This window comes from Daktulosphaira vitifoliae, unplaced genomic scaffold (genome assembly GCF_025091365.1).
Source record: "Daktulosphaira vitifoliae isolate Bord-2020 unplaced genomic scaffold, ASM2509136v1 Scaffold_4, whole genome shotgun sequence".
Lineage (NCBI taxonomy): Eukaryota > Metazoa > Arthropoda > Insecta > Hemiptera > Phylloxeridae > Daktulosphaira > Daktulosphaira vitifoliae.
In genome coordinates this window covers 12,470,228-12,483,193 of record NW_026099575.1, presented here as the reverse complement: position 1 = coordinate 12,483,193, position 12,966 = coordinate 12,470,228, and the positions used below count along the sequence as shown (strand labels likewise).

General features: G+C 24.8%; 1 protein-coding gene across 2 annotated transcripts; it reads left to right on the top strand.

Moving 5' to 3' along the window:
• Positions 1-234: 234 nt before the first annotated feature.
• Positions 235-5,582, top strand: LOC126906024 (uncharacterized). Of its 2 annotated transcripts, XM_050686246.1 has the most exons (7): positions 235-397; positions 949-984; positions 1,167-1,202; positions 2,749-2,997; positions 3,084-3,168; positions 4,727-4,975; positions 5,232-5,582. In XM_050686246.1, exons 1-6 carry the CDS (start codon positions 314-316, stop codon positions 4,951-4,953), a joined length of 717 nt encoding a protein of 238 aa, XP_050542203.1. In that variant the 5' UTR covers positions 235-313; the 3' UTR covers positions 4,954-4,975; positions 5,232-5,582. The 2 variants fall into 2 exon arrangements, with proteins under 2 accessions (XP_050542203.1, XP_050542201.1); XM_050686244.1 differs by lacking the exon at positions 5,232-5,582 and having other exon boundaries at positions 4,727-5,062.
• The last annotated feature ends 7,384 nt before the right edge of the window (positions 5,583-12,966 follow it).

The following is a 12,966-nucleotide window of genomic DNA, read 5'->3' as shown; positions in this document are numbered from 1 at the left end:
ATTAGTATTTACATTGTAGGTTTGTTTTATAAAAAAATCAAAACTATTTTTAGTTTCTAAGACATTAGTCACAGTTTTTAATTCTATTTTAATTTAATATTTATTTTATTGTATTTTATTTTTAAAAATAGCATTAAAAAATTAGAAGTATATGATCTAACCAATAATATGCTTTGAAAAATTATAAAAGTAAATAGTGCATAACGGTATAAATAACGGTATAAATAACACATATTTTAGTTCACAATCTAATTCCCTATATTTTCTTCATTAAATTTTTAAAAAATTGGTTTTAAAATTAATCATTAAAAATATGTTATTTTTAAATTATATTATATTTATATGGATGTTACACCAAAACATAATATCAACTGAGGGACATAAAAACCTAATTAAGGTATATAATTCAATCCAATTAATAATTTTATATATGATATCGATGAAATATTTTTTTAACAATAGTTGATTATTTGAATTTACAAATTGATATTTGATCATTTTTTCGTACAATTAACATTATATTAGAATAATTCCTAATCCTAAAATTGTAAAACCAAAATCGTGTTGATTTATTGAAATTATTTTTTAATGATTATAAAAATAAAAAATTATTTTCTATACAATTTAATTTAAGTATTAAACGAGTACAGTGAAGTGTAAATTATTCAAGAAATCATATTGTACTTTATGGCTAGAAAAAAAATTTGACCTTAATATTATTTCCTATTCAATTTATTTTTATTTATTATTTTAAGAATTATGATAATAATTAAATTTTCACTAAATATTTGTATTTAGTAAATTTAAAGTTTCGAATTATACCTGTTACATTTTTTGTAAAAAATTATTGTTATTTACATATTTTACTTTACTTTTTCACACATAAAATGTTTATAAGTAAAAAAAATTAATAAGAGTCACCATAAATTTATCTTATTTTTTAAATAGACTGTCAAGAAAAAATTAAAAAAACTAATTGAACCTGTAAGTATGTCTTGTAAAAGATCAGTTACTAAATATGTATATATTTACGAGAAAAAATATTTTATTAAAATGATATACTTAAAATAATTAAATTGTTTAACCTTTGTTATATTACTTAAATTTAAGTTTTGAACAATCATATACTGTTATTTAATTTTTTTAATATTTTTGTTTGTTTAAAGCGTAATGATGATATTGCACAGGTGGTTGACTATGAAGTAAGACAAGAAATTTTTTAAATACTACAAGCTATATTTTCAATTATCATTGATATTTTGAAATTGTAGATTTCTATTCTTAAAAAAATATATTAGTTTTTAATAATAGTTGAATTACAAGTCATTTAAATCTATGATAAATATATGAGAAGTTTTCTCAGTATATTATTTTGAGCATGACTAATACGAGATAATTTTTATGTAATCCACTAAAATAAAAAAACTGTATCTTTGTTACTAATGATAAAATTTTTTAAAAATGACATATTTTGTTCTCAAAATAAATTATTTTACTTCAATTTAATACTACTTTTTCTACATTTATGTTCATTCTACGTTTATGTCAATTTATTAAGATATGCATCCGTAATTTTTTATGACACAGCGTCATCTTCATAGCAAAAACGCGTAAGTCCATTTTTTAAAGTTATTCAATAATAGGAAAACAATATTTTTGTATTAGTTAACAGTGGAAATAAGTTTTTAACACTCATTCATCACAAGAAAAAATAGAGATGTATATAATAATAAATTGATCACTTGTGGCTAATTAATTAAATAAAATTAAAATTATATTCTTATTTATATCCTAATTGCAAGTTGTATGATTCTTAAGTGAATAAATATGAATAAATATATATATTTGTATTTATAATATAAAAATATATAAAGGTAAATGGTGTTATTTAAAAAAAAAGTATCTAGAATGAAAGAGGGATATAAGTATTATTTCTCATAGACAAATTGTATTGATCTATACATTTATCAAAAAGTTATAGCATTTTCAAGTTAAAAATGTAAAATATAAAATCGAGAATTTTAACACTAAAATAGCATTCGGTAGTCATTTTCACCGTGAAGACAAAATAAAGTCTGAAATATTTTTGTTTCCGTAATAAAATTAATTACTGTAGCTTTAATTTAACATATATATATATATATATATAAAAGTGTCAGCTTTCCGGAACACTTTAAAAAGTTAAGTTGAAAAAATTGTAATTTTAAATCCCCCCTTGTGGGCATGTAAAGAGTCAGATTAAAAAAATATACCAAATGATAGGTGAAGACATCAAGCATATATAAAAAAAATTATATTGATTTGTTTATTTTTGATAAAATTATGGCAGTTAAAAAAAATTTCGAAAATTTGTGATTTTTAAATGTGTAATTTTTTTTGGAGATTTCCTCCGTTTACGGAAAACGAGAGAACTTTTTCAATTTTCGAGGGAAATGTCTTCGACTAGATACGATTTGTGATCTTTTGACGTATCATTGAAGGAAATCGGTTCGATGAGAGCTGAGATAATGTGGTAACAGACACAAAAAAAAACATATCATAGTAAAACTAATACCTTCTCAGCTTCGCATCGAAACTAAAATAATATACATTATTATATTACCAGATTATTAATATGGCAATGTTTATAAGGTACCGGATTTTTTTATATGTATAATTATTTAAAAAATTTTATATTAAATATTAGACTAATGAAAATATTTAACTATACAAATAAAAAAATTTATAATTAGTTTCTTTTTCTGGTAGACTAATGAAGAAAGAATTAAAAACATGACAGTTTGTTGTATAGATATCAGTGATAAAAAATATTTTATATCCATAGTCCTCGAAATTAATCATTATTTTAATCCTATCACATCGGATAAGAATCCTAAAAAGTTGACGATACCAATTTATACAACGGAAAATCGTATAGTGGATGGTATGCTAAATGGTATAGCTAGAGTTTTAGAAAATGAAGAAACAGGCATCAGTCTATGGAAAAAAATGATTGAGGTAATACTAATGACCGACATTAATTTTAGTTCAGTTTTTTTATATTTTTATTTGAATATTTTAATTTATGTGTATGTATGTCTTAGAAAACAAAAACAAGTAGTGAAGCTTTAGAAATTCTGGGAAGCAAAAAAAAATTTAAATTATATACGGAAAAACAATACAAGAGTGGTATAATTATTGAAATATTTATTTCATTTCTTGATTCTATTATTACATCTGATATCCATTGAACTTATACAATTACTCTTTATATTTTATTATACATGTTTCTACTAATTATTAAGTGTAATAAGTAACCCCTAGTGGTATGCGCAAAACACAACAATCTGTATTCAGGAATTTTCCCCTTGAGTAGTGTTGATAATTGCACGGCCGCCCCATTATTAGGATTTTGTAAAATGTGTGTATATATTGTAATTCTTACAATATTCTTAAGTTGATTGCATTTACATTTGGATTAATATTATATACTTTACATGTAACCTTATTATTTCATAACAACCGTACTCTTTTTATTATTTAAAACTATTATAGGGGCAATTAAAATTGACTTATCTTTCTAACTATTTAAACATAAATGTTTAAATTAAAATGCATTTTTATGATATAGTCATGTGTACAAACAAAATAATCAGTTTGACAGATAATTCGATTTTTATGTAATTGTACCTTTCTATAATTTATATCCAAATATCTTAAGAATTATTGTAAAAAATTAATATGCTTGAATATTACATCACATATTACTAGAATGGGGCAATTTTTTGATCAGCTGGTATTATTTCACAAAGCTGCTTGTGGTTAATTTCTTAATAACTGGCATCTATTACTCCTATTGTAAAAATTGAAGCATCTTAGAATACTTTTTTTTAAATCATTTTAATAATTATAAACAGATAACTTTCAAGAAATTTTTTACGAAAGGACTTTTAAAATTATAAAGAAAATTTAATCAAATATAAATGTATTATATAATTGTATAAGAAATTTCAATATACACTCTATTTGTGGTTATCAGGAATAGGTCCAATACATGATTATAAGAATTTTCGCTTTAAACGTATGTTTTTAGGTTACCAATTAAATTTTACTATATAATATTAGTATCTGACGTCTAAAAATTATAAATAAAATAATCAGAGAAATTTTTTTTCCAACTGGAATAAATACCTATCAAATGACGCCTCTGGTTTTAGATTTAAAAAAATGTTTTAATTATTTACATTATGTTTGTTGAACTATTGAGTTTTTACTGCGATTTTGTAAATTCATATAACGTTCACACTTAAATTTCTATTTTATAGCAAAATGTTTAAAACTCAAAAAAAACTTTAATTTTTTTAAACAATAATCACTAAAAATAATCATGTAAATAGCTTAGTACAAACACCATTTGGCAGTATAAATGTATTGATTTTTGAGTAACATGTAATATTTAGAAATTTGAAAAGTAAAAATTCAATATTTAAATCATTAGTTTGCGTTAAAATAGTTGTGGTGCTTGGGAGATAATAAATCAAAACTGTTTAAACTAAAAATTTGTACCTATCTTTTATTAGGCTATGCTATCGATATTAAATAAATTTTTGCGTATCCTAAAATTGCATATGTTATATTTATTAAATCGTAATAACATATACTTTTTTTACTATTTTTCACTTGCCATGTCTAGAAAATATTTTTTTTATTAATAATTTATGTGTTTCATTATTTTTAAATATTTCAGGATTTTTATTGACTTATTTAGATTTCTATATACTATCAGTTGTGATTGATAAATGCATTTATTATTATGAACATGATTTTAATATATGGATGTTTTTCCGTAAAAACTGGCCTAATTACAGCACTCTTGATATGAAGAATGAAAAGTGTATTTACATTGCAGTAAAAGAAAAATTCGTTTATTCGATTACTGAAGTTGTTGATGAAGTCTTAAAACTCAAAGAATGATTTTTTTAAACACTTTTTCGTGGTATTTTGTTTAGTTATTTATAATTTTCATTGATTGTGTATAGTGTAAAAACTAAATAAAAACACTAATAAGTTTTTTCTTTTAAATTTTATCGTATGATTAATAGTATATGAGTTTTAAATAAATCAATACATGTTTAAACCTCATGGCAAAAGTTAATAAAAAAATAAAATAAATATTCTTTTATAGACTTATCAATAATTAGAATTAAATTAATTAGATTATAGTGATTACGTTTTGTTTTTTATGAATTAAGAGCTATAGAAGAACGTGTGTTTTAACAAAGATACTGAAGAATTATGATATCATTCAAAATATATAAACTTTTCATTACCTACAGTACCACATTGATATTTCATCCTAGTGCATCATAAATAGTTCTATGAAACAATCACGTCATCAAAAATCTCATTCAATTGATTTGGTTATACATATATGTTTTCATTTTAATTATACATAGTTAATTTAGCGTTTACGTTTTATACTTGATTTTTTTTTATAACAGTACAAAATAGACCAATTGACTCTTATAACTTTTATTTCAATTAATATTTCGTTGTAATTTTTAAGCAATTATTACATTTTTAAACTACATTAAAAACATCTTGTTTATTATTTGTTTTTGATATGAAAAAATAAAATTAAAATTTTTTCCAAAATTACCTATTATTATTATTTGCATCCCCATAAACAATCGTCCGTTGTGAATGATAATGTGAGTCTAAGGAATTCGCATCAAATGTTACATTTTTTAAAAAAATCACTGCAATAATTTCGAATATTTTTGGATATGAATTCGTTTATGTTGCTCTAAATTTCTTAAAAATAGCAGCGTTTTATTCTAAAACGCAAAATATCCTAAAAGTTTATAATATTTTCAAGTAATATAATTCTTCATGATTCATATCTCGCTCCTCTTTTCGTATTGTGCTTCCTGAACGTTCAATTTAAGGTTTTTNAGTTACACTCGCTCCTCTTTTCGTATTGTGCTTCCTGAACGTTCAATTTAAGGTTTTTGTACTTCTAGCGCCATCTTGTTGTTGGATCTACAATTATTATCACTATCATAAAAAATACTCCGATGTGAACCTGTTACATATTTCACTGTAATTTGTATATGTGTAATTTTTCCAATATCAGTTGGATGGATTTTTTTAAATATTGTAGTACACATTAAAATTTAGTTTGATATAGTTTAAACAGGGCAAACGTTCCAGAGTATTTTCAAAAATTGAGTCTTTCGATGTTTTTTTAGCTGCTGCGAACGCAATGATACTTGATTTCTTCGCATTTTTACCTTTAGGTTTTTTGCATTACCATCGACTCGAACTAACGATCGAGTTGAAATTTATTCGAGTTTACGTTTCGCTTTCAGGACACTAGTAATTGCGTACGTTTACTATCACAGACTATGATACTATCTTTTGTCTTATCACGTTCCCAAGCTCGATTTAGTAATCGGCTTCATGGCGACTCTTAATGTTTTTATATTCTTACTTATATTTATATTTTATAAGTCTGCATCCAGCAGACTTTTAACGGGATCATCACGAGCCAATTGCCTTTTCCAACCGCGTGACGGTTCCCAGGTACTGATACGTTGGCCAATGAACTTCAACGGGAAGATTATTTATTAGACATTTAACCGTTACCAAAGTGGTAACACTAAAAAACGAACTAGTGTTCGATTGTCCACGTCGAATCCTAACGGTGAAATTTTCACAACAATATCGTTACAACAACATCAACAATCAAACTTTGATGGTGTCCTCGATGCGACCGTTAATGACGACGGAGACTTTAAAATGGTAATTATTGATGAACACTCCGGTAACACTAAGGTCGGCGATTTAAAACAAGTACCATTGACGAAACGATTATATTATATTGAACTTTTTTCGTACGCGAAATCTTTACACGATCACCTGAAATATAATCAATATCGTTATTAATTTATGTATTATATTATTCAAAATCACATTTTCATTCTACTACTTGTTTTTGATTGCTTTGAGTGATACGCGTGTGCTATCCTCGTTCGTTTCGTTATTTTGATCTAATAATATAGAGAATATTATAAATTTATTTAAAATTAATTACTTTGAATTATGAATATATTTTCAAACGTGATATTATCCGTTCAATCCCTAAAAAATTATCTTATGACTATAACATTTATTGTTTTTTTGTTTTTATTATTTTATACGAATCACCAGGGTAAATGGACACCGCTTAAACGTCCATCAAATTTGGATTCATATTTTTCGCAACTCATCATCATCATCTATTAAAGGCAATGCCTTGTCGTTGATGCCACTCCTCTCTGTTAGATCTAGCACATGCTCATTTCTTTTCTTGTCTATCCATTTTGTCTTTAGATTTGAACATTTTGTATCAGTATTTTTCTATCACTTTTCTTAACCTAATTACTAGTGATGGGAAATATCGAACTATTCGATAGTAGTCCACTATTCGAATATTAAAAATATTAGATAGTTATACATTTACTCAAATATTTATAAAAACTATTCGATAGTCTATTCGAATAGTTTTTAAACAATCTTATTTAGTCGAAAGTGTTATTAAAACAGCAAAACTATAAATCTGACTATAAATTTACATAAGACCAATGTTTTAAAAAATTTAACTTGACATATTTTTTTTACGAAACATTTTGTTGTAAAATGATTATTTTGAGAATTAAGAATGATTTATATTCAAAAAATGAATTTTAGCAAATTATTTTTTTGAGGAAGTAAAAATAATTTTAGAAGAAAATATTAAAATCTATAATTCATATTCTATACATTGTTACGCTAAGTGTTCAATGATTAACCGACTAATAGAAATAGTTCATATAATTTTTGAAGAGGAGCAGTATTTATTGTTGTCACCACTTTTACAAACTTAAAAATTNTAATATTTATAAAAACTATTCGATAGTCTATTCGAATAGTTTTTAAACAATCTTATTTAGTCGAAAGTGTTATTAAAACAGCAAAACTATAAATCTGACTATAAATTTACATAAGACCAATGTTTTAAAAAATTTAACTTGACATATTTTTTTTACGAAACATTTTGTTGTAAAATGATTATTTTGAGAATTAAGAATGATTTATATTCAAAAAATGAATTTTAGCAAATTATTTTTTTGAGGAAGTAAAAATAATTTTAGAAGAAAATATTAAAATCTATAATTCATATTCTATACATTGTTACGCTAAGTGTTCAATGATTAACCGACTAATAGAAATAGTTCATATAATTTTTGAAGAGGAGCAGTATTTATTGTTGTCACCACTTTTACAAACTTAAAAATTTAAAACGCGCTGTCCTCTTAATCGGTGTTATGCCTTTATATGATAAAAGATCAGGTAATGCTAGACTAAGAATAGTATACAAGGTATTAAGTGTAACATAAGACTTTAGTATTTACGAATACTTCTGTTGCGCATAGAACAAATCTTTCCGATAAAACTGAAAATATATCATTAGTCATCGGAAAAAAGAACGGTTTTATAATTTTCAACCCATATTTATCAGTTTTTACTAACGACTCACAAACTAAAAATAAATAAAATGATACNATCTTATTTTTTTGAGCAAGTAAAAATAATTTTAGAAGAAAATATTAAAATCTATAATTCATATTCTATACATTGTTACGCTAAGTGTTCAATGATAAACCGACTAATAGAAATAGTTCATATAATTTTTGAAGAGGAGCAGTATTTATTGTTGTCACCACTTTTACAAACTTAAAAATTTAAAACGCGCTGTCCTCTTAATCGGTGTTATGCCTTTATATGATAAAAGATCAGGTAATGCTAGACTAAGAATAGTATACAAGGTATTAAGTGTAACATAAGACTTTAGTATTTACGAATACTTCTGTTGCGCATAGAACAAATCTTTCCGATAAAACTGAAAATATATCATTAGTCATCGGAAAAAAGAACGGTTTTATAATTTTCAACCCATATTTATCAGTTTTTACTAACGACTCACAAACTAAAAATAAATAAAATGATACTTTTTTACTGTTATTAATTGTATAATAATTTATTTTAAGTATTCGTTAATTATCTTCTTCTATAATTAAGTGTACTTAATAAACATTTTAGTTAGAACTAATCGAATATTTTATGAAACCATTCGCTAGCCCATTCGAGTATTTTTAAAAACTATTCGATAGTTTATNTATCGGTGTTATGCCTTTATATGATAAAAGATCAGGTAATGCTAGACTAAGAATAGTATACAAGGTATTAAGTGTAAAATAAGACTTTAGTATTTACGAATATTTCCGTTGCGCATAGAACAAACCTTTCCGATAAAACTGAAAATATATCATTAGTCATCGGAAAAAGAACGGTTTTATAATTTTCAACCCATATTTATCAGTTTTTACTAACGACTCACAAACTAAAAATAAATAAAATGATACTTTTTTACTGTTATTAATTGTATAATAATTTATTTTAAGTATTCGTTAATTATCTTCTTCTATAATTAAGTGTACTTAATAAAAATTTTAGTTAGAACTAATCGAATATTTTATGAAACCATTCGCTAGCCCATTCGAGTATTTTTAAAAACTATTCGATAGTTTATGCTAAAAACACACTATTCGGTTGTATAAAAACAATTCGAATAGTATTCGATAGTTTAAAATATTTGAAAATGCCAATCACTACCAATTACCTACGAATTTATCTACTAAATTACATTTTCATAATTACATTAATTGTTAAATTTACTACATAATAAACGCATATAAAATTATAATATATGCTCACCATTAAAATTTGTCGGGCTGCTGGTGCCGTAATTAACCACATATTTCAGTGATTTATTTTATTCAGTCTGATTTTATTTAATTTTCAATATTTACAGAAGGCATTTTTAATACTTTAACAGTGCCTACCAATTAAATTTTTTTTAATGAAAAAATACATTATTGAAATTTAAATATTACAATACAATGAGANATCTTCTTCTATAATTAAGTGTACTTAATAAAAATTTTAGTTAGAACTAATCGAATATTTTATGAAACCATTCGCTAGCCCATTCGAGTATTTTTAAAAACTATTCGATAGTTTATGCTAAAAACACACTATTCGGTTGTATAAAAACAATTCGAATAGTATTCGATAGTTTAAAATATTTGAAAATGTCAATCACTACCAATTACCTACGAATTTATCTACTAAATTACATTTTCATAATTACATTAATTGTTAAATTTACTACATAATAAACGCATATAAAATTATAATATATGCTCACCATTAAAATTTGTCGGGCTGCTGGTGCCGTAATTAACCACATATTTCAGTGATTTATTTTATTCAGTCTGATTTTATTTAATTTTCAATATTTACAGAAGGCATTTTCAATACTTTAACAGTGCCTACCAATTAAATTTTTTTTAATGAAAAAATACATTATTGAAATTTAAATATTACAATACAATGAGAAAAATTGATCACTTGTGGCTAATTAATTAAGTAAAATTAAAACTATATTAAAAATATTATTAAATTAAAAAACTAAAAAATATTAAACTCAAAGCCACAAAAAATTAATGAAAAGTCGCGGATACGTATTTCGGAAACAATGTTACCATTATCAACCTGACACCCGACTAGAAAAAACTTCCTTATATATCCCTTATGACCTTATCACCCAGTGACGTCATCACTAAGTAATATTATCACATTTTGCCACTTTATACAAGTTTAATAATGAATTTTTCAGTGGGCCAAGATCCCAATTAATTAAATTGTTTTTATTTTTAAATATTTTTATTACTTCTCTAATATTAAGTTCTTTGTAATTATTTACGTTTTTAATTAGTTTTATGGTTTTAATGGAGTGATTATGTGTCAATAAATGTTCAGCCACTGGAGATTTCTCAACTTCTTGATTTTTAATATTTCTTAAGTGCTCTTTAAACCTGACCCCTATATTTCTTTTTGTTTGTCCTACGTAACATTTATTACAACTTTCACATTGTATTTTATAAATGCCTGATTTCCCCCCTTCATCTACCTTATCTTTAGGGTTACCTAANCATTTCCCCCTTCATCTACCTTATCTTTAGGGTTACCTAATAAATCTCTTAAATTATTACTCTTAGATGTTACCAAAGTAATACCAAAATTCTTAAATATTTTAGTTAATCCATTTGAGATGCCCGGATAATATAAAATTGGTGATCTAATTACTTTTTGTTCCCCCTCTCTGGTGAGTGTACTAGCTACCCTCCTTTCTTTTTTCCACTTTTGTGTTCGGACTAATTTTGAAATTATGTTTTCGTTATACCCATAAAATTTAGCTATTTCTTTTATAACCACCAATTCTTTATTAAAATCTATTTTATTCATCGGAATATTAATTAATCTGTAAACCATACTATTAAAAGCTGACAATTTGTGTTGTCAGGTGTGGTTTGATGTACTCAGAATGTATCTGAACGTGTGTGTGGTTTTCCGATAAATTTTAAAATTTAGTTCCCCTTCTGTTCTTTTAACTAATAAATCCAAAAAAGTCTATTTTCCCTCTACTTCTTGTTCATATGTGAATTTAATCGATGGGTAAAAAGAATTTAAATGTTGTATGAAAACCTGCATATTAAAATCCTATTTATAACTGCAAAAATATCATCTACATACCTAACCCAAACTTTTGGAAAATCACCATAAGTGTATTTTAAATTTGTTTCAAACCTACTCATGAAAAGTTCTGCTGAAAATGGTGATAGCAGATTTCCCATTGCAGTGCCCTAAGTTTGCTCAAAAAATTTATTTTGAAACTGAAAAACATTTTGACTTATACATAACTTTGTTAAATTAATAAGCTAATTTATTTTATCCTATTCAATGTTTTGTTCCTTTAGCCAGTCTTTAAAAAAATCAATTATTATATTTATTGGAATATTCGGAAATAAGGCTACTACGTCAAAAGAAATTAACCTGTCATTATTTTGAATGGCATAACCAGATAATTGTTTAACTAAGTCAATATTATTTTTAACTGAAACGCTTTCGAATTTTTTAAAGGATGAAAATACTCTTACTAGGTGTTTAGCCAAATTGTAAGTCGGAGCATTAATATTCGACACAATAGGTCTCATAGTACTTCCTGGCTTATGTATTTTTAGCAAAGCATATAGTTTAGCTATTTGAGGGTTTGAAATTTTAATAAAAAACCTGAACTTTTCTTCGATTATTAATTTTGAACTATTTATGACGTTTGTAGCCTCCTTTATCATTTTACTTAATGGATTTTTTTTAATTTCTTTATAAGGACCCTCTTGAATCATTCTTCAATACTCTTTCAATAATCATTCTTAATACTCTTTAAAAATAATCTTTTTTCTTTAGTATTACAACAGAATTCCCCTTATCTGACTTTAAATAAAAACAGTTTTTATTTTTAAGTCATTTATGAGTCGTGAATGTTTTTCATTTTTTCCTAAACTCCCTTTATTTATAACAGAATTTATATGTAGAAAATTTAAACACTCCCTTTTTGCTAAGTCTTGATTATTAAAATCAACACTTTTAACCCCCATTTCAATGCCTACTAGTAGATCTTCCATTGGAAATTTTTTTGGTAAAAAACTTGTTTTAAGACCCAACTTAAGTATTTCAGTTTCTTCAGCGGAAAAAACAATGTTTGTGTAATTTACAATACTAACCTATCAGGCCGTGTGTATGCTGAACATGTCTTAAGAAATTATCTTTTTTTCGAAAATGTCTTCAAACACAAACTGCAACCATATACAATTTTATTGTATACTTTTTGATCATAACGTGTCAATGATTTCAAATAATTGAACTTCATTTCATAAGTATCACACAAATCCATTATGATGATTATGACATTGAAAATGAGAAGACTCGAAGGTTAAACAAATAGAATACAATTAAACAAAAAAGGAGAGTATTTCTTGGTTTTTTTGTATTTAATTTTTCTTC

Excerpts from the sequence above, each read along its gene's own strand:
- LOC126906024 (XM_050686246.1), top strand. The coding sequence starts at position 314 with ATGTTATTTTTAAATTATATTATATTTATATGGATGTTACACCAAAAC. Across the intron at positions 985-1,166 it reads TAAAAAAACTAATTGAACCT|CGTAATGATGATATTGCACA; the intron begins GTAAGTATGTCT and ends GTTTGTTTAAAG. Across the intron at positions 1,203-2,748 it reads CACAGGTGGTTGACTATGAA|ACTAATGAAGAAAGAATTAA; the intron begins GTAAGACAAGAA and ends TTTTTCTGGTAG.